Below are 26,509 nucleotides of genomic sequence, written 5' to 3' on the forward strand. Positions count from 1 at the left end.
AGTTGTGGGTTGGTATGGTGAGTACTAATATAAAAAAATTAGCTTGCCATCTTTTATGGTTGGATGAGCATTTAACTTTAAAGATCGTTTAATTAGACGCACTGAAAAAATCGTTGTTTTTTAGAAATTTTATATAAAGTTGCCTAAAAGTTTACAATTTTAGTCCAGACAAATTTGTTTTAGTAGAATTACCTCCCCTTTTTTCATATAATCTTCATTTGACATTAATTGAGCGTTACAAGTAATAAAAAGTAATTCTGAGTCAGAATCTTTTCCATCTTACACTTATCATTGGCAAGATTTTGACTTTGAAGTATTCTCTTTTTAGATTCTTACATTAAGTGGCTTCATGCTTTGTCTGGAACGATTTCCATAAAAACATAAACATAAATAAAAATTTCAAAGGTCATAAATACAACTGATTATCAATGAAGGAATAGCCATCAAGAACGAAATGTGCTTGGAATTTATAAGAGAATCAATTTAAAAAAATATAATTGTTAATTGAAACTGCTTGAAAACCTTGATTCATCATAGGTAATCTTAGTTTCAAATTTATACAGCTGCCTGACAGATGGCCTCTGATTGGTCAAGCCAAAAAGGAAGTGGAATGTTTGCACCAATCAGCACCATGCTTAGAAAGCAAACACAGATTAGAATCATAAACTGTGAGCTGTTGCTGTTGCTGTGGTCATCTGTAATCGGTATTGTTGCTACATACCTATTCTACAGGCTTTATGTTCTCTTTGAAAAGAGATTAGTTTATTGCTTCAGGCACTCCAACCAAGGAATACTGATGAGGCTGCTCAGGCATATTTTGTAGACTAGAATATGCTTAACCTAGTGCGATGATTTTTTAAAACCACACCTAACCTTGCGTTTACTCTCCTGGCAAGAAGGTAAATAATATTTTTATTCTAGAATTAAGTAAGCATAAATCGTTTTGATGTTAATACTAGGATTAATGAATAAAATTTTCACATTGATTCATTTAGAACAAGGTTTTATAGAATAAGTAAAGATAACAAAGGGATAAATATTCACAAGAAAATTTTATGCTATCAGTTCAAAAAGAAATACAATATTTAGGGATAGGGAAATTTCTTTAGGCCATGTCATTTCGAAGCCAAATGCTTCTCATCAGAAGAGAGAGGAGTAAAGACACATATACAGCGAAGAAATTTTTTGAAAGATAATGTTGCCTTTGTGGAAAAAGGATCACAGGAAAAAGCTATAAAGTGCTATAGAAGCACAGGTTGCTTCTTATTTAGGCCCATTTTTTTTTGGGGGGGATAAGATTGTAATTCTGGATTGATTCCAGACTAATCCTATGGCCAAATTCCATTTGATCCAGGAACTGGATAACTTTCAAATTACAATCTGATTGTTATCTGATTGTAATTCACAGTGATCTCACTCAAAGACAGAATTTTCATTGATTCTGTGTGATGTCACAACCAAAACGAAAACGGCTGTCCAGACAGGATTTGCAGTAATCCGATGAACCAAAATACCTTGATGAAGTGAAAGCATTGCAGTACAGTACAAAATATGATATATCCAAAAATAAAAGCAAAACCATACGAAAACTGCTAAATTGCGCAACTGGTAAAAGCAAAAAGGAAAACCATGTAAAAAATACAAGGAGTCGGAGCTGGATAAAAAATTCTGACTCTGACTTCTAGTACTCTTAGAAATCTGACTCCAATTCCAGCTAAAACCTCCGACTCAGACTCCGCAACTTTGTACATGATGCTACTATTAAAAAATAAATTAATCCAAATACAACCATATCAAACTCCCATTATCAGAATTTTTACTACTGATACATTACCACTTACATATGTACACATTAACTATTCAAAACAACCACACCCACACAAAAAGATACCCTGAAAACAAAATATATTACATTTACATTTGACCGTATTTACCTTTTACACTTTCTGAGCGGCAATTTTTTTTTTTTTTCATTCTATTTTACTTGATTACGGGCCATTCTATTTTTAAATATTTATAGTTTTTTTTTTATAACGCCATCAGTTCTACCTCCCCCTCCCCCAATTTTTTTTACCAATCCCTGAACCCTATATTTTTTGTATGTATGCTATATATTTATTCTACAAATGCGAGACTTTCCTTGTGTGTTTACCTTTTATGCTTTCCAAGTGGCGATGTTTTCTTTCTACTGAATGAATCTCTTAGTAAAAGACAGAACAATAACAAATTATAAAACAGCACCGGTTTTCAAATGCGCTAGAAAACAAATCAAAGTTTAATTTGTTTTCATGATATGAAGAAATTACTAGGTGGCCAGAAAGTGGGTGTTCATTTTACATTAAATTTACATAGGAAAGTGATCTCCCACTTTTGGAAAAAGTCATTTCTTCATATCATGAAAACTACTTATCTGTCCCAAATTTAAATGTGATATTTGTTTACAGCACCCCAAAAACCTGCAAAAGTCATCATTTTAAAATTTTGGGGGGAGTTGGAAAGAAACATGACATTGACCATTTTTAGTTTTTTTTAACATCAAACAGTGCTACATTTACACCCACCTCCCAAAAAAAATACCATACCCTGAACCCCATATTTGCTGCATGTATGCGATATCCTTACTTATACAACTCCTTTGCATGTTTGTGTTTACATGAGTTTTACTTTTTTTTTAAGAAAAGATCATTTTTTACCTTACCTCCAACTTCAAACTTTCCTCAAAAAATGACGAATTTTGTAGGTTTCCCCTCTGTGCCGATTCAGAAAATATTATTTATATTTGATGGATACAAATATTTTACAATATATAACACCTTCTCTGCACAGTTCCCCCCCCCCCCTACCAAAAAATAAACATACCCTGAACCCAATATTTTACGCATGTAGGTTAAAAACTTATTTAGCATATTAGAACACTTATTTGTTACATGTTTGCATTTACTCAATTGTTATTTTTTTTTTTTAAATATAAATTTTTACCTTAGACACTGCAACCACCAAATTTTTTTGTTGGTTCAAAGTATTTGCGCATGGGAATCCTAACAGCAATTATCAAGGTTACATTTTGGGTAAATTTTTTCAAAACCTCACCCCCACTCACAAAAAGGGGTGTCTATTCTGAAAGCCGTTCTTAACATAGGGAGTCCATTCCAAAAGCAATTCTGAACATGAGGTGATCAGGGTTGGGCAACAACAACAACAACAGCTGTACTTTAAGTTTTCACGTGATGGTGTATGCTTCCACCAGGCAACAACGGTTAACGGGTCTTGCTAGTTTTAAATAAGTCAAAATCAGGAATCTGACATTTGGTACATGATTTGTTGTAAAACATATTTGCTTGCTAAAACTTTCACTTTGTTTCACATTATTTTTATTCCTTTGTCATCATTTGATTGAGTTTGTTTTACATTCTAGTATAGTATATTAGAGTTTTTGTTGTTTAGTTTCAAGACGATATCACTTTTTTGCTATGATTTATGAAGTTGAGTTTAAGATTTTAATGATTATCGAAATTTCTATTATTCATAGAATGTAAGAAATCTGAATGAATGAAGAATTTTGTGGCGATAATATTTAGTACCAAATTTATTAACACAAGTTTTGAGGCTTCTCATTTGTTAATCTTATTATTGTGAACTGTTCCACACCCAGTTCTGTTACTGTCTTTAAAGTCATCTATGTAAATGTAGTAGTAATAAGAGTATTTTTTTTATGTAAGTTGATACGTTTTTCTTAATAGATCAAGAGTAAGCTCTTCTTGGTGAATTTATTTAACTGGAGGATTACCACTAGTTGTTAAAGTAACCACAAAATGGAGCTTAATTATATAGTTTCATGCATGTTTGGGAGAGTGAGTTGTAAAGGTAGTTCATGAGCCACTGTTGTTGAAGTAGTTCAAAATTATTTACCTCCATCTTTTGTTTCTTCATTTCTACACTGCTTATCAAATATTCATTGATAACTTTCAAATACTATTGTCTTTTATGAAAATCATAATTTTTCTAGCATTTCATCATTGCTGTAAAATGTACTTCACCCTTCAGGTAGATTAAGTCTAACTACAGCTTAAACTACTTTGAATTAAAATCTCTCTCAAAAGCTTCCTTTTTAAATTGTTGAGAACAGTAATCTGTAAGCATATGATTGTACTCTTCCAGAATGCTTGATTATTTTCCCAAATGAAATTTGTAATTTGATCAAAGTCAAATCACTTTTATCATTTCTTTTTGTTGTTTTGATTTGCTGCACAACTTTGTAGATATCATAATCTTCATCATCATCGGTTGAATATCTGTTTTACATGTTGGCATGTATAGGACAGCTTTTAAAAACTAACTTCCAAACTAACCTATCTCTGACTAGGTCTTTATTCATCCCTTTTTCTCTTAAGTTCATTTTTATCACTTCCCATTATTTTCCCTGGTTTTTGTCCGCGAACTGAACCTGCTACCTCAACTTTTTATATTTACTAATCCATGAATTTTCATCCATTCTTTCAATGTGACCATCAAAGCCTTCTTTTCTACTCACATCTTTCTGTCCAGATTTAATTTTCCTTTGAGATTTTAAGATTTACACATCCATCCCATCATTCTTATATTGTGTCCCTCTATGCAATGCATGTCCTCAACTGGTCAGGTTTCACTTCCATACATCATCACACTGTTTTGTACACATGCTGCCTGATAGACTCTTCTCTTGTGCAGCGCCTTACTTTAGTCAAAACAAATTGAAGATAACAAATGTACAATGTTCAAGATAAAAGCTTTTCTGTATAACTCTAGCATTTTTCTAATATTTGTTTTCATTTATTTCAGTTGTGTTGGCAACTAATGAAGAAGAACTCTTCAAAGCATTACACGAAATAAAACGTGCTGAAATTGAAGTAAATCTTTTCATTATTATTTAATAAAACAATTGTTTATGTTCATAGATTTTTCTTTGTGTTTTCAAAATAATCATCCAGATTGTGAACTAAGTACACTTGCAAATTTTATGGTTCTAAACAATTAAAAGAAGTGAATGAAGTTTAAGATGCAATGTTCTGTGTAAAATAAGGTGTCACTACCAATTTTTGCTGCCATGATGCAGTCACCACAGCAACTTCCTGCAGTTTATGGTAAACTGTTAGAAAAACAGCCAAAAAAAACCCTGATTAACCAATCAGCTGTCAGCAGACAATGTTTCAGTTAATAAGCAAAAAAAAAAAAAACCCAACTTTCTGATACTTGAAAAAGAAATTGTTTTTAATTATAGTTATTACAATGAATAAAAAGTTGTTTTCATCATTTAAAATATATCTTATTTTATTGAAACTTTTCTTGCCAAAAAAAAACAAACTTCTATGTATATTTTATATAAATTTTTTTTATTTCTGTTCATAGTTGTTTCTATGATTTGCCTTTAAAACATTTGTTCAAAATTTTTTTAAATATATTTTTCTTGAAAAAATAAATATTTCTAATTAAACTTATGGTAAATCTTGTGTTAGTTTTGTTTTCAGTTTTGAAATTTTGTCTGGAAGTGTTTATATCACCCTTTTCTGGCAATTTTTCTGGCTATTTACCATAAACTGCCGGAAGATGCCAATATGACTTTGGGTCAGGTTCTGAATCAGTACCAATGTATTGAGTGTAATGAGTCTTCAATCTCTGCAGGAATAACACATTTCAGTAGAAATATATTTTAATTTTAATATGTGATAATGTTATCAGTTTAAAAATAATTATAATACTATCAAATTTATGAACCATTTTTTATATTTATTACAAAGAATAACAAATTTCTTAACATGCACATGTGTGTGTGTGTGGTTTGTTCAACTTGCATCAACAAATTGAGGTTTCAATTTGTATGACCTCCTCAGAGCTGCTATTTTATTCAACTCAAAGGTTGAATAGAATAGCAGTTTTGTAGAAGTTCTCAATTTGTTGATGTAAGCCAAACAACCAAATACATATACAAGCTTTACAAAGTACTGCTTAGTATTGAGCACTTTTGGAATAGATATATCTGATTATCTTGTAATATTGTTGTTATTGGCATCTGTCTTTGGAGATAATGGTGTGTTACTAAATTGTAAAGCCCTATTCTGAATCAGCATATTCTATTTGCATTTTTCATAAATGTTGATAGTATCCAAATCTAAGAGCTCTGATGCAGCCTTCACTTCTCTTGGAGAATGTCTTCATAGCACTTCTCCAGTAGTTGCAGTCTTCAACTACAGACTCTCAGCTTGTTGGGTCAATGTTATTTGCCCTTATGCTTTGTTTGCAGACATCCTTGTAATGTAATGATCGATGATGGGAAGATGCTCAAATAAGTTCACCACTGGCTCCAAAGCAGGAGGAAAATCGTGTAGAAGCCTAAACTAATTATAGATATATCCTTTCTTTTCTGTAGTTATTCACCTTTGTTTGACCCCACCCTTTCTTTAACAAGCGTTGAAATTTATGACTTTCACCTTTTTATCGATTTAAACAATCACCAATAATCAGAAGCTTATTTTGAAACCCTACACTATCCTGTCAATGTATGTTTATGTAGTCATAAGCAGAACTCAAAAATAAATGTACACATATAAACTAGTTAATGCTCTCGGTTATAATAGGCGAGAGTTTCTAAATATAATCTTTCAATTAATTTTATTAAATACTAGCATTTCAGCCCAGCGTTGCCCGGGTAGTTGGAGGTGTCTGTTGAGCCCCCCCCCCTAAAAAGTGGTCAATTTTTTTAACTTTAACCCCTATTATGACCCCTTAACATTTATTGTTTTGGGCTCAAATCAAGTTATTAAGTTAGATTCATGTCCAAGGAACCTATATCTAAAATTTCAAGTGTTTAGACCCAAAATTGGCGGAGGAGTTTGGTAGAGTTCTCAAAGGTCAAATCGCTGAACTTTGACCCCTTAATAGCCAAATTTCTGGCCAAAAATGGATTACAAAGATATTCCCAAATCTCAGTACCCTGTATATCAAATTTCAAGTCTGTAGACTGAAAATTGAGAGTTATTGCATAGGAAAATGTACACACACACACACACACACACACACACACACACACGTTCACTTTTATAGATATAATAGATTGATAATGATGAAGCAAATCAAACTATTTTTTGCACAGCATTTTGTTTAAGTTCAAAGTCGACTGTCATAACCTAAAAAGCAAACATAATGGATTCAAATAGTTCCAATAATAAGTTCAAATTTCAAATGGTTACAAAATTATTTCAGTTCTTTCTACTATTAACAAAAGATTATTTGTGGTGTTTTTGCATTAAAAAATTATATTTGATATAAAATATAAGCATATTAAGTTACTGTAAATATTGGTTGTGAATAAAGTAATAAATGCCAAACATATAGGTCACAAATGAGTATTATTGTTGAATTGTTTTTAACTAATTTTAAATTAAACTAATTTATGTCAACAGTAGTAATATTTACCTGATTATTAATTGAAATAAAAACTGCAATAGTGTCTAAAAATTTCTTTTTAAGGATCCTAAATTGAATTCACTGACATCTCGGTTTCTTCAGAAACACGTTAGTTATTTGAATCTTTTGTTAATAGTTGACAAAAAGAAATAAATAAATTACTGTGATTCTTACGAATTTGAAACTTAATTTGAATTTTAAACTGTCATGTTATAGTTATTAACAAATTTTCCAGGCACTAAGAAAATACTGTAAACATTTGTCTCTTCAGAAAGAAAAAAAGCAAATATATATCTTGTTCTAAGACTAAGGGTCACAAGACAGTAGATTAGGGATCTGATTCCCCGATTTAACATTGGATCTTCGAGTCTAATTTGAATCATTTTTATTGGTAAATTATAGTTAGAAAAGCAAATATTTCAAACTTCATTTATACCATATATCCTTATTAAACATTTTGAAATGTTCAAATTTGTTTTTGCACCTATTGGCACCTCTCAAAGAGTTCACAGTTTAGTATTACAATGCTAGAGGACAATTTTTTTTTATTGCTGGAGTCCTGATCTTGTCTGGTCACTGCATATATATCTTCTGAAATAATTAATGTTTATTTGTATTTTTTTTTTCAGTTTGAAATTCTTTAAATCTAATACTTATTTTCATTTGAAATTAATTAAATCAATTTTTCATTTATGGAAAAATAAAACCTGTAATTGTTAAACTATTTTTCAGATAGCTGCGTTCACTAAGTGTGCTGGTTTACTAATATAAGATTGCGCAGTTGTATTTGAAAAATATGTTTAAAAAATATTCTTTTTCCTGAATAAGTCCCTAAAGATTTATTAAAATCCCACATCTTTTAAAGATTTTTCAAATATCTCCAGTTTAAGGTGCCCTCCTAAAGTAAATGCGGTATTGTGGTGTTTGCAATGATTCTTTTATAAGAGTAGGATAATAGACAAATGGATAACCACAATGAATACATTTATAGTATTTGTATTTTCAAAAAAGAAAGTATTGTTGAGTTTATGAAATTATTTTTACATAATCACTTGAATTAAAATTAAATGTACAAAAGTCAAGTATCATGGTTCATTTGTGCTCTAAAAAGAAACATTCATTTTGAACATGTCCCAGCCTTATAAATTTTACAGCTGGGCGTTTCTGCTTGTACCATGATAAAACTTCTCAAATGCACGTGTGATGTTAGGTTGTATAAGAGTGTTAACTTTGGTCAAAATTGGATTTCCTCCTTCAATCAAATTTTTTCGATTACCGATACCTGATACTTATCAAATGCATTTCGATACAAAACCTACATAAAATCATTCCCAGACACATTAAGTATTTTTGTATGAAATTTAAAAAAAATCGGCCTAGCCGTTTCTGAGTCTATAGGGAACGAATTCATACACTCACACACGCACACAAAAATTTTTTATTAGGTTGAGAAGAAAGTTCTTGCGGAATTTTTAATTTTGATTTCAAATGATGTATTTTCAAATAAGTTTTCGTTATAATACTTTTACTTCATATATCATTTTAAAGAGCATTTTTCAGAACGTTGAATATAAAATGGAAATGGAAAAAAAGTAAATTCGCCCAATTTTTTATTTCAATTCAAGCTAGGCCAAAAAACTGCTGAAACAGCTCACGATATCAACAAAGCATTTAGTCCAAGAACCACTACTGAATGTACAGCACAATGGTGTTTTAAGAAATTTCATAGTGGTGATGAGTCTTGAAGTTGATGAGCATAGTGGTCGGCCATCGGATGTTAACAATAATCAATTAAGAACCTTAATTGAAGTCAACCAACGCACAATTGTTCAAGAACTTCTGAATTAGGCATAACTTATACAACGATTTTCAACCACTTGAGATAGATTGGAAAGAAAAAAAACTTGATAAGTGGGTGCCTCATGAATTGAATGACAACCAAAGGAAACGGCATTATGAAATATCATTGTCTCTTCTTTTATGCAACAAGAACGACCTGTTTCTCGACTGGGTTGTGACTCGCAGTGAAAAGTGAGTTCTTTAGGACAACCAGCAATGCTCAGCTCAGTGGTTAGATGGCGACGAAGCTCTACGACACTTCCCAAAACCAGAGTTGCACCAAAAGAAGGTCATGTTGACTATTTGGTGGTTTGCAACTGGTCTTATCCATTAGTTTTTTGAATGCAGACAAAACCATTACAATGGATGAGTACTGTCAACAAATTGATGGAATGCATCAGGAACTTCGACAACAACACCCAACATTAATCAACAAAAAGGCCCAATTCTCCTCCATGACAATGCTTGACTGCACATTGTTAAACCAACTCTGCAGAAGATGAACGAATTGGGTGATGAAACTCTGCCTCATCCGCCATACTCTCCAGACCTCTCACCTACTGACTACAATCTTTTCAAGCATTTCGACAACATTCTGCATGAGAAATGCTTTAAAAACCCAAGTGATATCAAAAATCCCTTCAGCGACTTCACTGCCACCAGAACGCAAGATTTTTACGTTACTGGCATAAATGCACTTGTTTTGCGTTGGCAAAAGTGTGTTGATTTTGATGGTGCTTATTTCGATTAATAAATTTTTGTTTGAGTCAAGACATGTTCATCTGAATTTAAAAGTTAAAAACTGCAAGAACTCTCTTGTCAACCTGATATATGATAGAAGAAATATCAAAAATTTAATTTGAATCTGACACAATTAGTAAAAATGAAGAAAAATAAATAAAAATATTAACTAAAACTGTATTCCTTCCTTTTGGTTAATATTTTTAAAAACTATAATTGTTTGAAACTTGTAAACTATTTTATTTTACCATTTTTGTGCATTTTATTTAATCTTCCAGTATCATGGCATAACACTTGAGAATTGACACTTCCGACTAAGAATATGTTCTGGAGAAAGCAGTGAAGTGCAAAAATCAGTTTTGATAAATATAGCAGAACCAATTTTTGCACTTCACCACTGTGCTCATCTGGAACTATTCTTTTTCTTATTCTGGGCAAAAACATTTTCATTTATTTATTAAATTGTTAGGTGAAAGTACAGAATACTTAACCTCTCTTTCAATGCTAAGAATGGCTTTATAAATAATAATGTTATTATTTATAAAGCCATTCTTAACATGAGGAGGAGAGGGCTTTTATTAAACATATTTCTTTTGCGTATTTCTAAAAAAGAAAACATTCCAATTATAGGAAAAAAGTATATATAACAGGACCTGTGAAAATTCCATGGAATTGTAAATATATTTAATCAGGAAATATGTTTTGATAAAGCTGATATTTTTCTGTATAGTACAAAAAATTCGTTTTTTGGACAGATACACTAATAACATGCAACAAATATGAGTTTATTAACATTTTTATGAAAATAGTACCCATTGTATTTTAAATATGGAATTGACCCAAATAACATAAATTAATAAATACCCAAAAAGTAATATTGTTCAATACAAATAATAAAATCATATTGTAAGGAGGCAATCTTTAATTTACTCCTTCAGTCCAGCACCTCTTGACAATGTTTTTTTTTGTTTTTTTTTTACCCGGTTTCTTTTTAATGTTTCCTTTTTTTACATAACGTTTCACTGACTTCTTTCTTGAGCAAAGAACTACTGCACATTGAAATTATTAGGAGTTCCTTTCTTGCACCATGACAAAAATAATCATATATTATTATAATGATATTCAAAAACGAAGCTACGTCAAAGGGAGATCAATCTCGTATTCTTGTCCAGGGTTGTCGGATAGGCCTTTTTAAAGCCAAATTTAATTTTTTTTAAAGCGCAGATTTGGCCTTCTTTGAAGAGATTTGGCCTTTTTTTTGAAGGGGTTTGGCCTTTCAAAATTATAACATCCAAAATCATATTTGGCCTTTTTCAAAGCGTGACATACAGATTTACTAAGAAAGGAACAAGCAGAGTATTATATAGATTAAAATAACATTTAAAATTTTCAATGCAAAAATCACCTTTCACAATTTTTTGTGTTGACCTAGATGTTTTTCTGTAAAATACACCCGGAACTGATGTTCACCTCCCACCACTTTCTGCTGAATAATTTTTTTTCAACAGAAGTGGCAAATCTCGGGCATCATGCCATGAAACCAATCTTTCATCTTTCAAATGCTTTAACTACGTTTATTTCTATTTTCCATATCACATCACTTTATTCTAAAATATGTGTGCTGATTGTACGATTCTCGTGAATATTTCATTTTGTTTTAGGAACCAACTTGAAAAAAATAAGCTTAAAATGTATTAACTAAAAATTATGTTAATTATCTGATACTAGCACCATAAAATGTCTGAAGCTTTTTTACTATTTATTTATCTTCACCTTTAATTTCTCATGAATTAATTTTGTGAGATTTTTCACTACAGCTAAAGAAATATGTCTAAAGAATGTCATTTGTTATATTTGTTTTTTTTTGTTTTTTTTTTCAAATTTTAGAATCGTGTTGCATAACCTATTTGAAAATGTTGGAAATTTATTGAATTTTTTAACAGATTGCTTTTAAATGCAGATGGTGCCAAGAAAAAATTGGCTCCTTTTTTTAAGTTGGAGCATAGAAAGGAGCCACCTCAAATTTTAAGAGAAGGAATGGAAATGCCACGAAATTAGTAGAGCGGCTATATAAAAAAATTGTAAAAATAAATTAATAAAAGCGAAGAGTAGCAAAAGACCATTATTTTAACCAGGAAATCATTCAGTATCTATTATTATTATTATTATTATTATTATTATTATTATTATTATTATTATTATTTTTAAGTAATGTTATTAAATATTGATGTCAGTAGACTTTACTTCATTGCACATTTCAGCATTTGTCTATGAAATTAATAGTAAATAACTTTTGTATTTCCAGAAACTGCCTACCAATTGTTTTGTCATAAATATTATCTATTCCCAAGTTGGAATTAAGGTTTATATCTTACTGCTACTTTGAAAGATCTCCCATACCTTAAAATATCACTGGAAATGCTATCTTATAAATTATAGTTGACTCCTATAATCCGTTTTTAGACATCTTGTCAATGGACTATCTTATTTTAAAATGATCATGATTGTAACACTATTGTTTTAAGTCTAAGTAATAAAGCTAACACAATGATTTCATCAATAAAAATTCTAATTAGAATAATGTTGAAAGTATGAACCAAAATAGAATAAATGTTAGAACTAAGTTTGAATGTTTGTTTCTAAAAAAAATTCTTTATTCTATTTAGATTAGAGAAGAAAAATATGAGAATGCGTTAAAAAAATATGAAAGTGCACTAGAAGTTTGTTTGCAATTAATTCAAGGTAAGTAAACTTTGTTGTATTATAGATCATATTTTTATAAGAAAATAAAGTGATTTTTCTCCTATTTCATTAATGAATATAGTTTGCTAGCATAGGCAAAAAATCGGATTCAGTGATAATTTAGGCTAATTCTTGATCTCTGTTTTTATTTATTTATTTTTTTATTACATTTTCATCCGAAACAAGGCACATTGCCTTTGATGTACTATCAGGGACATAAGCTACAGGGATACTATGTGGGGAGTTGGGCAGCAAGATGTCGGTTCACTTTACACTTGAACTTCTGCATGTCAGTACAGTTGGGGAAGCAGGAATCCGGAAGGGAATTCCAAAGTCTAGCGGTTCTGGGGAAGAAACTACTGGAGTAGAAGGCTCTTTACATCTAGGGATCTCTACTGTGAAGGGGTGGGTTTTAGCTGCTTGTCGGGTTTGTCAGGGGTATTTATGGCAGGGGGCACAAGTGCTTGCAGTTTGTTGGAGCATTCACCATTAAAGTACTTCTAGAACAGGCAGAGGGATGCTACATTTTGCTTAGATGACAGTTCAGGACCTATCAGGTTGGCGATTTTCTTTTGAACCTTGTCTAGGAGCGAGAGATTAGTAGCAGATGCACCAGCCCAAATATGACAGTACTCCATGCATGGGCGAATAGTGGCCTTATAGAGGTATAGGATACTTTCGGGCGTTAGTATCTTTCTAGCATGGTAGAGAGAACCCACCTTCTTCGCAGTGGTCCTGGCAATACTCTCAATGTAATTGTTCCAACTCATGTTTCCTGTGAACTTTAGGCTGAGGAGTTTAAAAGATGTACTTTCAGATAAAGAGTCTTTGGCCATTGCTATTGGTGGTAGAGAAGGTTTCTTGTAATTATTGAAGGAAACAAGTTTAATCTTGGCAGCATTGAATGTGACCATCCATTTTTGTACCCATTCCACTACAGATTGGAGGTCATCCTTTAGTGTTTCTGCCATTTCTTTAGATATATGTTCATTTGTTTTCCTGTCGTGTCTGTTATAGAGCATGGTGTCATCAGCATATATACTCATCTCACAAACAATTTTGTCAGGGAGGTCATTTATGAATATCAGGAATAGTAGAGGTCCAAGGATAGACCCCTGAGGCACTCTTGCATTTATATTATATTGTTTAGATGTACGACCGTCAAGGACAACCTGGATTTTTCTCTTATCTAAGAAGGATTCAATTATGTTAAGTATTCTTCCAGTGATACCGTATGATCTGATTTTTCTGAGAAGACCTTCATGCCATAGTCTGTCAAAAAGCCATAAATATATCTAGAGCTACCGCTCTACCCTCCCTTGCTTTGTCCATTGAATGGTATATACGTTTAGAGATTACAGTTAGAATGTCTGCTGTGGAACGGGTTTGCCTAAATCCATATTGTTGGTCGGTCAGAAGTTTAGCATCTGTAAGAAGTTTAGCATCTGTAAGAGCTTGGTTAATTATGGACTCAAATATTTTGGCGAAAAGTGGGAGGAGGCTAATGGAGCGATAATTTACTGGGTCAGTTCTTTCTCCAGAATTCTTGAAAACTGGTACCACTGAAGCAGTTTTCCAGCAGGCAGGAAAGCAAGGTCCATTCAGGCATTTGTTGTAAAGTTTGGAGAGAACTGGAGCTACTTTGGCAGAGCACCTTTTTAATAGCACAGCCGGGATGAGATCAGGTCCACATGCTTTTGCAGTGTCAAGCTTTCTTATGATAGCATGCACCTGGGAAGGGGTAATTTTCAGATTGTCTAGTGTAGCGTCTGTTCGCAAAGGAAAGTCAGGGAGGGGGTGATTAGCAGGGTCCAGTGTGGAGTTGGAAGCAAACCGACTGGCAAGCATGTTAGCCTTTTCGGTTGCTGAGCAAACTACCTCATGATTGTTGGATAGTGGGGGAATTGTTGATTGCTCATTATTTACTATACTGTTGTAGATTTTCCAGAAGTCACAGGTTCCTAATTTCTGTGCTTCAATACGTTTTTTGGTGGATTCAGTAAGTTCTTTCTTAGCTGTCACTATTTCTTTCTTACAGTTACTTCTAGCTTCTATATACTTCTGTCTGTTTGAACTGGACTTATGTCGGTTAAATCTGCGGTATGCATGCTGTCTTTGTGCAATGGCTGCTACACAAGTAGAAGGGGAGAGTAGGGCTTGCTATAAAATTTCCGTGTGGGAACATGTGCTTCAATTGCCATTTTGAACCATTCAGTGGTTTCATTTGCACACTGTTTTGCAGGAAGTGAAAAGATATTTTGCCATGGGGCGTCTCTGATGAGATCCCTGATGGCTTCCCACTCAGCCTTTTTATAATATCTCGTTGTTTTGAGCAGTGGCTCTTCAGTTTTGGCTCTAGAGTTTAGAACGATTTCAACTATTATCACTGCATGATCAGCGTTCCCAAGTGGGCTGTGGGCATTTGTAACACAATCATCGGGAACTGTTGTCAGAAACAGATCTAGAAGTGATACGTGTTGTTCTTGCTGGTTTGGGAAACAGGTTGGAAATGTAACTATCTGTGATAGGGAATGAGATAAAGAGAAGCTATGTGTTGTGCTACCAGCTGCGTCTCTCTAAGTAGAAAATCCAAGCCAGTTGCTGTGGTGGACATTCAAGTTTCCAAATACATGCACTTGTGTGCTAGTGTCGATGGAGAGTGCTGTATCTATGCTGTCAGAGACTTTGTTTATTAGGGTACAGCCTGGGTCGAGGGAGAGCGGTAGAGAAAATAAAAGTAACTAATGTTATGTTGCTTGTTAAGTTGAAAGCACATAAAGGCTTGATCATCTGATTCCAGTTTTGTTTCTCTACTCAAGGGGAGGGTTTTTCGAAGATAGCCTACAAGCCCGTGCATATATCTGTCAGAGTCCTTACGGTAGAGTGGGAGATATTTGGGCATGTTAAAGTAGTTAGAGAGGATGGAGGAGTATAGGTTTGTCTCACTTAGTGCTAAGATATCTGGGGTGTTTATTAGGAGAAATGCTTCAACATCATTTAAATTAGTTCTAAGCCCACGGATCTTCGTAAATGCAAGCCTCAAGGGAGTAGGCAATTTGGTTTTGTTTGAGTTTTGTCCTGGTTTAAGCGTAATTTTAGATTGTACTGTCATTTTTTGTAAAAGAGTTTCAGTTTAGGTCACCCATTGTTTTGCTTGTCATATTTTCATTTGATTTTATGGCTTCTAACACAGTTATAGAACGCTTATAACTATTTTTTATAGCACCCTTATTTAATTTCACAGTTATATCAAAAATTGAAGGCAGTTTGTGCCATTTGTTCTCCAGATTTGATTGCAGTTGTTATAGGACTTTTAGGGAATGCTTGTAGACACCTCCTAATTAAAAAAGTAATTGCTAAACATGAATAAAGAAACAAAACCTCTTTTATAAATGAAACAACGGAAGGATTTATTCAGCCCAATAACAGAATGTTCAAAGGAATAGAATGCTCGGCTGTATGGAGTCAAGCATGGTGTTCCTATGACCTTCACCTTCACAGAGGTGCGCGACTTGACACAAAAAACAACTTCTTAATCAACTGCTAACGCACGCGTCACTGTAACGTCCAATGACAACAATAACAACCTTCTCACTCGACTGCCTTTTATACCACTCTCTCAGTCCCTCCTCTTGGCATTAGGGTAGGTTGATTTTCAACTTTTTTTGGAAAATGTAAAAGGTTGAAGCAGAGAAAGTTGCACAAATATATGGGGAGTACAAATATAAAAAAACTAGGTTTCTAACATCAGGCATCGTATGCTAATTTGATTTTAAAGATCGTCTATTTTGAGACACGGAAAAATCCTTATCTGTGAAAGATTTGTATGAAATTATTTAGTATTTTGCAGTTTCAATCATAACAAGTTTTATATATTTAAATACACTATATGATGACTGATGTGCTAAATATTAAACAAAATTATAATTGCCCCCCCCATTGAGGTGGCGGCAATTACAAAATTCTATAAATGCTGCATTTTACTTTGTTTCATAACTGCAAAATTCAATTCTTTTTACTATCAATAAAAAAAAGAAGTTTTTATTCTGTTTGGAAAAAATCTTAATAAAACCTAAAACAAATTATTTACCTATCTCTAGGCAGTTATCTATGCTTGTATAAAAACACAAAACAATTGGCAAGTAAAAAGTATCGAGTACTCTGCAATGCTATTCTTGAGTTTGGTTGGCGCCCTTCCTTCTGTCCACTTCCATGATGCAGTCCATGCTTTTTGGTGATGGTCGTAGTCCACCTTAAAATCAGGCCGATCAATGTGAACTGCAGCACACACTGGGGTTTCCAAAAACCGCACAGTCCCATCTCTTCCGATAACAACTCCCCCCCAGTGTCTTAATAGCATCATATCCCAACAGTACATCGAATCCCAGCAAATCCCCTCGCATCACCAGCACATTAATGTCTGCGGCCACACCAGAGTCTGTGTGGACTTTGACAGTTCCGGCTCCACAGCAAGCTTGCGTATTGCCACCTATTGTGGTTACTTTGATGTTCTGCTTTGTCCAGTTTCGATACAACTTGGCACTCGTGATGGTGTGTGAGCACCCGGAGTCGAGAAGAGCTGAACAAGGCACTTGGTCTACGTACACATTTATTGTTGGTTGCACCTCAATTAAATCATGTCCGGAGAACAGGGCGGCGCTGACGTCCTGCCCCCTGATGCATTTCCCGCACAATTTTGGGATAAATGTCCATAACTACCACATTGGAAACAGCGCGGGGGCCCCTTGTTAGTACAACTTCTTGCGAAATGGCCTCGCTGGCCGCAGCAGAAACATCTCCCATTGGTCGTGGGTCTCAAACTTGGACTCTTTTCAGCATTAGTCTTGGCTGCCTATGCCATTATTACAACCGGTTCCCTCAGGTCCTCCTCATCTCTGATAATGGCTCGAGCGCGTTCCAACAAATGTTCCATGGACGTTGCCCTCAACAGTTGCTTAACATGGGTGGGAAGGCCGGCCACAAACGCATACGCCAGTGTCTGCTCTGACACTCCTTTGCCAAATAGAACTGCAAGTTTCTTCAGCTCTGTGAAGAAGACGTCCACAGTTTCTCCTGGTATGAGCTTCTTAAAGGCAAATGGGGGGGGGGGTGACAAGTCCGTTCCATGTGGAGTTGTTGTTAGTCCAAGATCTGGGAAGAAAAAGAGGGAGTGTTGCCAGTTTAACCTTTTATAAACTCTGTCATATGACTGAGAGTTGGCTTCTGATTGGACGAGCCAGAAAGGAAGTATATTCCAAATCTTGAGCTGCAAGAATTTGCTCCTGCTCATTTTCCTTGCAATCCTGTCTACTACAAATACTCCCTTGTTTGTTTATCAAATAGAAGAAAGATTTAACCTTTTATAAACTCGGTCATGTGACTGAGAGCTGGTTCTGATTGAACGAGTTAGAAAGGAAGTATATTCAAATTCTTGAGCCGTCAGAATTAACTCCAGCTTGTCTTCGTTGCAATCCTGTTTGCTACAGACTTTAATAAACTTTCATCACAAAATACAAGAGCATTGTCATGTTTTTGCTCTGCCATTTTTAGTGTATTTGAAATATTTATTTTAATATATTAGTTCTTTCTTTACTTCTTTTAATAAAATCAGAATTGAATTAATTTTTCCTTGATGGTCATGTCGTTTTGAAGGACAATGAAATTCACACTATCTACTGATGTCTCTTAATCTGTATAAGTATTTCCTGATATGTCCACTGATTTCTTGTTTATCAATCTTTTTCTTGTGTGAATATTTTTGAAGTTTTTAAATGTAAAAATATATGTTTTGTATAGATGACATTTTTACATGTAAACTAGATATTTCTGAAAATTGTATTCATCATGAAATATTGAAACTTTACAACTTAATTATTAAAATATTCAAGTCACGCTTGTCTTAATAGTTGTCTATATTTCCATCACAAAAATAGACCATAAATATTTAACTTATTTATATTTAATCTTTTTATAGTTTTTTTTTCAAGCAATTCATTATTTATCAAGATTTTAAACCATCTTGTGATATCAAGCATTTTTAGAATACCTTTTTTTTTTGTTGCAGTTGAACCAAAAGGAAGACGAAAAGAACTTCTTTGTGCCGAGGTAATCAGTTTATACATGTTAAAAGTCATTCTAGGCAATAATTAAAAACACTATTTCTTTATTAAAAATCAAAAGTTTAAGAGAATATATATATATATATATATAAAGTGCTTTAATGTTAGAAGATTTTATAACTGCTGGAAATATTAATCTAATATTTTTAAAGTTAACTATTCAAATATTAATCTAATATTTTAAGAGATGAACTATTCAAATATTACTGGTAATATTTTCACAAAAAGAAAAGAGGACTAAACACAAATTCATTAAGAAATAATTATAAAATGTCAATCAATATTTTATGTGCATATAGGTGTTATATATATATATATATGTGTGTGTGTATATGTATATATATATGCATATATATATGTGTGTGTGTATATGTATATATATATGCATATATATGTGTATGTGTGAGTGTATATATGTGTGTATGTGTGAGTGTATATATGTGTGTATGTGTGCATATATATATGTTTATGTGTGTGTGTGTGTATATATGTATGTATATATATGTGTATATATATATGTGTATTTCGGATTGTTTTACTCTTTTATTCATGTTGAATTCACCTATTCGTAACAACCACCATCATTGTCGTAATGAACTTTGAGGATTTGTGCCGTTATGAACGCATGTTCATTTTAAAACCTGTACTACCGGCGAAGCGAATGTCTGTTTATTCTATGTGCTGTGTATTTCGGATTGTTTTATTCATGTTGAATTCACCTATCCATAACAACCATCATCATCGTCATCATAAATGCTCCTTCATGTATATTCTACATGTACGTGTATGTGTACACGTGTGTGCATATGTACATACATGCGTGTATGTATGCATGTATGTGCATGTTGTCATGTGTTTGTGTGTGTTCTTGCGTATGTATGTTTGCGTGCATCTGTTTGTATGCATGCTTGTATGTGTACTTGTATATGTTTATTTCAATGTGTATGTGGGCTGTAGAGGACTCATAAAAGCCTTGTTAAGGCAACCCATCTGGGTGAAGCAAATCTCTGATTAAAAAAAACAAAAAAAACAACATAAAGCGGGAGACCAGTACCTGTATTAAGCTGGTCTGCAGTTTGACTTGTTGCTGACTATCTTGCTCATGCTTGTTGCTGGATCTCAACATTTTGAACCGAGAGAGAGACTTAGCTGTCGTACAAAGCTAAAACTCTGTGACATCATCTTTGTATAGATACTCCCTCAGGCATTCGTCTATAAAAAATTGTCCGTGGCGATGGAAAAATTGTCACTGAAACGCTGAAAGCATGTAATAATTGATCTACCATCATTCTATATATGCGTATGTGTATGTATATATGTATGTATGTTAATATATGTACTAGTGTATGTATATGTATGTATACCTATTTGTATATGTATTTATATATGTATGTGTGTATATATTTTTATTTATTTATTTATTTTTGTGTATATATGTTTATGTGTGCTTGTATGTATATACGTATATATATATTTGTGTGTATATGTATTTATGCATATATATGTATGCGTATAGGTGCATATATATGTATGTGTAGGTATATGTAGGTAACTTTATGTGTATGTATATGTGCATACATGTGTACGTATATGTATAAGAGTATGCATGTATATGTGTGTATGTATTTGTATATGTTTGTATATATGTGTATGCATATGTATGTATATCTGTGCATGTGTATGTTTGTATGTATGTGTTATATGTATTGTGTATGTATGTATGCATGTATGCATGTGTGTATGTTTATGGGTATGTATGTGTATATATGTATATATATGTATGTATGCCACGGAGCGTCTTCAATGTCATGTCTGCTTGTGCGTGTGAATTCGCTGGCAGGACTAAAAGAAAAAAAAAGATTATCTTCGGACTCATGGATTTTCAGTCTGAAGGAGTGTTACGTTGCGCAGGAACCCAGGTTGGGAACGGTCGTAGTTAGTAGGTTTGTAACAAAAACGTAGTAGCCGTCAATTTCCTTGATCGTCCGCTAGTGTCACTTGTTTATGATCCGAGCTAAACGGTTGTCATGGCAACTGCAAAGACAGCATGGTTATTTCCCCCTTGACCGAGCATTTTTTCATTCAAGCTGACTTATCAATTGTCGATCTTGTCATAACAACGACGGTATCTGAAACAAAGTTTTGACATGCACATAACGATCAGGCGTAACTCAAAACATAAAGGAAAGACGTAAGTCACGATTGCTTTTCATATAAAAATATATTTTTAACTAAGCCTTACATGCATTTTATCAAATTGTTCATTTCTGCGGCTTGGCTTTCCTTTCATTGAGCGATCGGGGGGGGGGGGAGAACGCGATTTCACTTCGACAATCGCACGTCCTTCGGCAGTCCTCAGACCTACTTCTGTTCTTCTGACTCCAAAAATCACATCGTTATATCCACAGGATTTTTTTTTTTCCCGTATTTTTCCACAATTACGATCTCCGCTGGCTTGCATTTGATTGGTTAATTCATTTACTGTCGATAATCGATTCTTCGATTCCCAGGCAAGTTTTAGCTTTGTTTACAAAATGCATTGCTTGCATTTGACCCAGATCTCCAGTAATCCATTTTCTCTTAGTCGGGCGACTATTGTTTTTGTTTATTGCACGTGTCTTTACAACACGTTCAAGCCTTGACCATAATTGTTTTTTCCAGGGCATTCCAATCTTTCTTTGTTCTCACAAAGAAATGTCCCATTCCAGCAAAATATGCGATCTCCCCCACAATCACTTTACTTTATAAAAAAAAAATCGTCGTCCGATTTTTCTGTTTACGCTGTAATTACTTTTGTCTGGTGGACAATCGATATTCGATTCCCTCCTTTCGAGTTTCTTAAAAAGGTTTATTTTAACCTTTATGTATCGGATGGTCCCAGACATCCGTTACATAACACGCGTCTGGCAAGACGTTACAATCAAAATCATATATATATATATATATTCGTATATATGTATATATATATGTGTATATATATGCATATATGTGTATATATATATATGTGTGTATGTATATATATGTATATGTATCTATATGTATAGATATATATGTATATATAGATATGTATATATATGTATATGTATACGTATACATACAGGGTTGTGTAGATAAATTGGGACTAAATTTAACAGCACATATCTTCCGTAATTTCTAACCTATGACTAAATTTTTTTTTGTAGACAATCTATAAAACCCTTTGCTTTAATATTTCAGATCAAGATCTGGCATACTTCGCTCAAATATGGCGGAATTAGCACGAAGAACGACGATATGTGAAATGAGACGCGCCGGGAACTCTGTTTCGGACATTATTAAGAGCACAGGCTATGCGAAATCGACTGTTTATCGAGTTGTTGCTGCTTTTGATGCTGAGGGTAAGGTTCAGAGAAGTCGACACAGTCCCCGCAGTGATCGCAAGAGAACCAAAACATTCCTTGCTGGGCTGAAAAGGATGTTGAAGGCAGACCCAAGTCAGTCGATGTCAAAACTGGCACAAAAGCGCAGAGTGAGTCATAGCACCATCAGCAGGGCAGTCAAGGAAGACCTTGGTATGAAGTCATACGTAAGGAGAGTCCGTAACCTTTTAACTACCCGCGCAAAAGCCCTAAGAGCTGAAAGATGCCCAAAGCTTCTGAACTATCTGAAACACAAAGGAGGACATGTCCGCGTTTTTGTTGACGAGAAAAAGTTCATTGTTGATGAGGTTGCAAATCGTCAGAACACTCGGGTAATTGCCTACGATCCTTCAGAAGGTCCTCCTGTGATGCAGAGCAAAAATCCCGCCTCTGTGATGGTTTTTGCAGCCGTTGCAAGTGATGCCTCCTCATTTCATCGAAGCGGGCCTTAAAATCAACACAGCGGAGTACTTGAAAATTCTGAAAGATGTTTTGATGCCTTGGATACGTAGGAATTACGACCCCTTCAAAGTGATGCTCGTTCAAGACTCTGCGCCCGCTCATGGAGCAAAGAAAGTTCAGGATTTCCTGAAGGAGAATCTTCCTTTCATGGTCCCGAAGGATATTTGGCCCAGCAGCTCCCCAGATCTGAATGTTTGTGACTATTGGCTGTTTGGCGTCATTGAGGGAGAGTCTAACGTAACTTCACATCCAAGTGTCAACTCTCTGAAGGCCGCCATTCATCGGGCATTTCGTAATCTTGACCCCGAGGATGTAAAAAGGAATTGTTCACGGTTTTGCTCGAGAATCTCCCAAATTATTGACGCAAAGGGTGCTCACATCAAATGATTTTGTTCTGTAGACAATAAAGAAGAAATAAATATAAGTTAAAATTACGTTTTATCATTATTTGCCTTTGAAAATAGCGAATTTACAAAAAGTTATGTTAGTCCCAATTTAGCTGCACGACCCTGTATATATGTATATATATATATATATATGTATGTGTATATATGTATATATATATATATGTATATATATCTTTACATATCTGTATATATGTATGTATATATATATATGTATATATATCTTTATATATCTGTATATATATATATATCTGTATATATATATATATATCTGTATATATGTATATATATATATATATCTATGTATATGTGTATATATATGTATGTATATATATATATGTATATATATATATATATCTATGTATATGTGTATATATATGTATGTGTATATATATGCATATATGTGTATATATATGCATATATGTGTATATATATGTATATATATGTGTATATATATGTATATATATGTATGTATGTATATGTGTATATATGTGTATATATATATATGTATGTGTATATATATGTATGTGTATATGTATGTATGTATATGTATGTATATATATGTATATATATATCTATGTATATGTATGTATATATATATATATCTATGTATATGTGTATGTTTCTTTTAAAACGCTTCTCTCAATTTAAAAAAAAAAAAAATAGCAGCAACAAAAACATCGAGATTCATGACTGGTTTGTTTTACGTTTTGCATCTGTGGATTTCTTTTCGTGTTTATTATCGTGTGTATTTATTGAATTGTAACATCATCACTATCGTCATAACCATTGAGGAATTATACCGTTTTTTTTTTGTTTGTTTTTTTAACGCTTCTCTCGATTTTAAAAATAAAAGAAACAACAAAAAAAACAAAACCAAAACAAACATGTTGCATGCGTGGGTTTTGTTTTATCTGGAGTGGAGAGGGCTCCAGAAAGCCATGGTGAAGGAAGCCTCTCTAGGAGAAGCAAATCTCTGATCTAAAAAACAAAGCGGAAAACCAGTACCCGCATTAAGCTGGTCTGCAGTTTGATTTGTTGCTGGCTATCTTGCTCCTGCTTGTTGCTGGATATCAACATTTTGAACCGAGAGAGAGACTAGCTGTCGTACAAAGCTAAATCTCTGGAATAACATCTTTGTACAGATACTTCCTCAGACATTTGTCAAAAAAAAAAAAAAAAAAAAAGTCCTATTGGCGATGGCTGTCCATGTAAACAGGAACAGAAGATATTATGCTAAACGACACCCACTCCAGCTCTGTTGCTGGAATGTGAGGACACTTATTGACAATGGTAAAAGACTAGAACGGAAGACTACAATTTTGACTAAGGAATTGCAAAGATACAATATAGACATTGCTGCACTCTCTGAGACACGTTTCGCAGGTGAGGATCAACTGGTTGAGCGCGAGTCGGGCTACACGATCTTCTGGTCTGGTAGAGCTGAAAAGGAGAGGCGTGAGGCTGGTGTTGGTTTTGCAGTTAAGAACTCCTTAATTGACAAGATCGAACAGCCAGTAGCCATAAATGATCGTGCAATGACATTGAGAATGCCCCTTGCTGCTGGTCGTTATATGAATGTTCTTTCTGTCTATGCGCTGACTCTTACTTCGCCTGAAGACGATATTACGTCCTTTTATCATATGCTTAGATCTGTTTGCCAAGCGCTGAGAGTTTGGTGGTTCTTGGTGACTTCAATGCACGGGTTGGATCAGACAATGAGACTTAGTCTCCATTGGGTCCATATGGCATTGGTAGAGTCAATTCAAATGGTATGCTGCTTCTCCATCTCTGCAGTGAACTAAATCTTGTTATCACCAACACTTTTTCCCACCAGAAACACAAGGAGACCTGGTTCCATCCCCAATCTAAACATGGCCATTTGCTTGATTACATACTGTGTAGACGTGGTGATTTTGGAAATGTTTGCAAAGTAAGAGTAATGCGTGGTGCTGACTGTGGTACTGATCATTTAATGGTCAGAGCTAAACTGAGAATTACAGTTAACAAAAAAAGCCGTTTCAATAGTGTCAAAGTGCCTAAACGTATTGATGTTTCCAAATTGAAGGATCCAGTCGTACGAAGTTCCTTGAAATCTGCTTTCAACAAGGTGGATTTCTCAGATTGTGACTGGGAGACAGTAAGAGATACAATATACCAAAAAGGTGTTGAAGTTCTTGGATTGAAGGTTCCCAGACATAGAGATTGATTTGCTGATAATTTCGATTAAATTAAGCCTCAAATTGATAGAAAGCGGAAAGTTTATTTGAAACTTCTCAACTCTTCACCTCTGAACGAGCCAGCGCTTGCTGCCCACTTTTCTTCTGTTAGGAGTGAGGTTCAGTGTTGTGTGCGCCAAATAAAAAACAAATGGTGGTCTAACCTCTCCAGGGAGATACAGACTGCCTACGATCATAGAGATGTCAAGACATTGCTTCATCAGGCTTATGGTCCGAAATCCTCTTCAACTACACCACTCCTGGCGAAGGACGGGAAAACCTTGCTGAAAACCTCAGATGAAATTAAGCATCGATGGCATGAACACTTTCATGATCTTTTTCATAACCCATCCAATGTTGATGTTGCTGCAATAGAAAGTATCCTTCAATGTTCCTTTTGTCCGGAACTTGATGTTGAACCGACTCTTGTGGAAACAGTTGACTGCATAAAACAGATAAACTCGAACAAAGCCCCTGGGCTGGATGGCATCCCTGTTGAGCTGCTGATACATGGTGGTGTCAATGTACATTGTGTGGTCCACTCTTTGATACTGTCAGTATGGCAGGGTGACCCGGTTGCCCAAGATTGGGTAGATGCCATCTTGGTTATGTTGTACAAAGGAAAGGGTACAAGATCTGATTGTGGAAATTATCGAGGTATCTCGCTGCTGAGTGCGGTTGGAAAGGTATTTGCACGGCTCTTGCTAAACCGATTGGAAAAGTATGTATGTCCTAATATCCTCCCGGAATCCCAGTCTGGTTTTAGAGGTGGGCGAGGAACTGTGGATATGGTGTTTTCTGCTAGACAGCTCTTGGAAAAATGTATTGAACAGCGTATGCCTCTTTGCCAGGTGTTTGTGGACTTAACCAAGGCGTTTGACACAGTCAACCGTGAGGCTCTCTGGAAAGTGCTGGAAAAATTTGGCTGTACACCTGCTTTTACAGACAAGTTCAAGCAACTTCATCATAGTATAAAAGGTCGCGTCAACTTCAATGGTCAGCTTTCGGAAGTATTCCCCATTGATAATGGTGTAAAGCAGGGTGATATAGCTGCACCAACATTGTTTTCGCTCTATTTGACTGCTGTGCTCTGGTATGGTTTCCACAATTGTGATATGGGTGTTTATATTAGATTCCGAACGACT

General features: G+C 34.2%; 1 protein-coding gene across 6 annotated transcripts in view; it reads left to right on the forward strand.

Annotated features, from left to right (window-relative positions):
* LOC145276888 (serine/threonine-protein kinase ULK3-like) overlaps window positions 1-26,509 on the forward strand; it is a 169,661-nt gene that overhangs the window by 126,661 nt on the left and 16,491 nt on the right. For 4 of the 6 annotated variants that reach the window (XR_013868048.1, XM_080128322.1, XM_080128320.1 and 1 more), the window contains 3 exons: window positions 4,819-4,886; window positions 12,687-12,762; window positions 18,827-18,867. Coding sequence is in view for 5 of the 6 variants with exons in the window: in XM_080128322.1 (XP_079984448.1) it covers window positions 4,819-4,886; window positions 12,687-12,762; window positions 18,827-18,867 (185 nt within the window). In the remaining variant the exon portion in view is untranslated. Of the gene's footprint in view, window positions 1-4,818; window positions 4,887-12,686; window positions 12,763-18,826; window positions 18,868-22,097; window positions 23,174-26,509 lie in introns of those variants that run through there. The other 2 variants (XM_080128321.1, XM_080128324.1) reach the window with 1 other exon arrangement.

This window comes from Euprymna scolopes, chromosome 5 (assembly GCF_053919585.1).
Source record: "Euprymna scolopes isolate OS-2025 chromosome 5, ASM5391958v1, whole genome shotgun sequence".
Lineage (NCBI taxonomy): Eukaryota > Metazoa > Mollusca > Cephalopoda > Sepiida > Sepiolidae > Euprymna > Euprymna scolopes.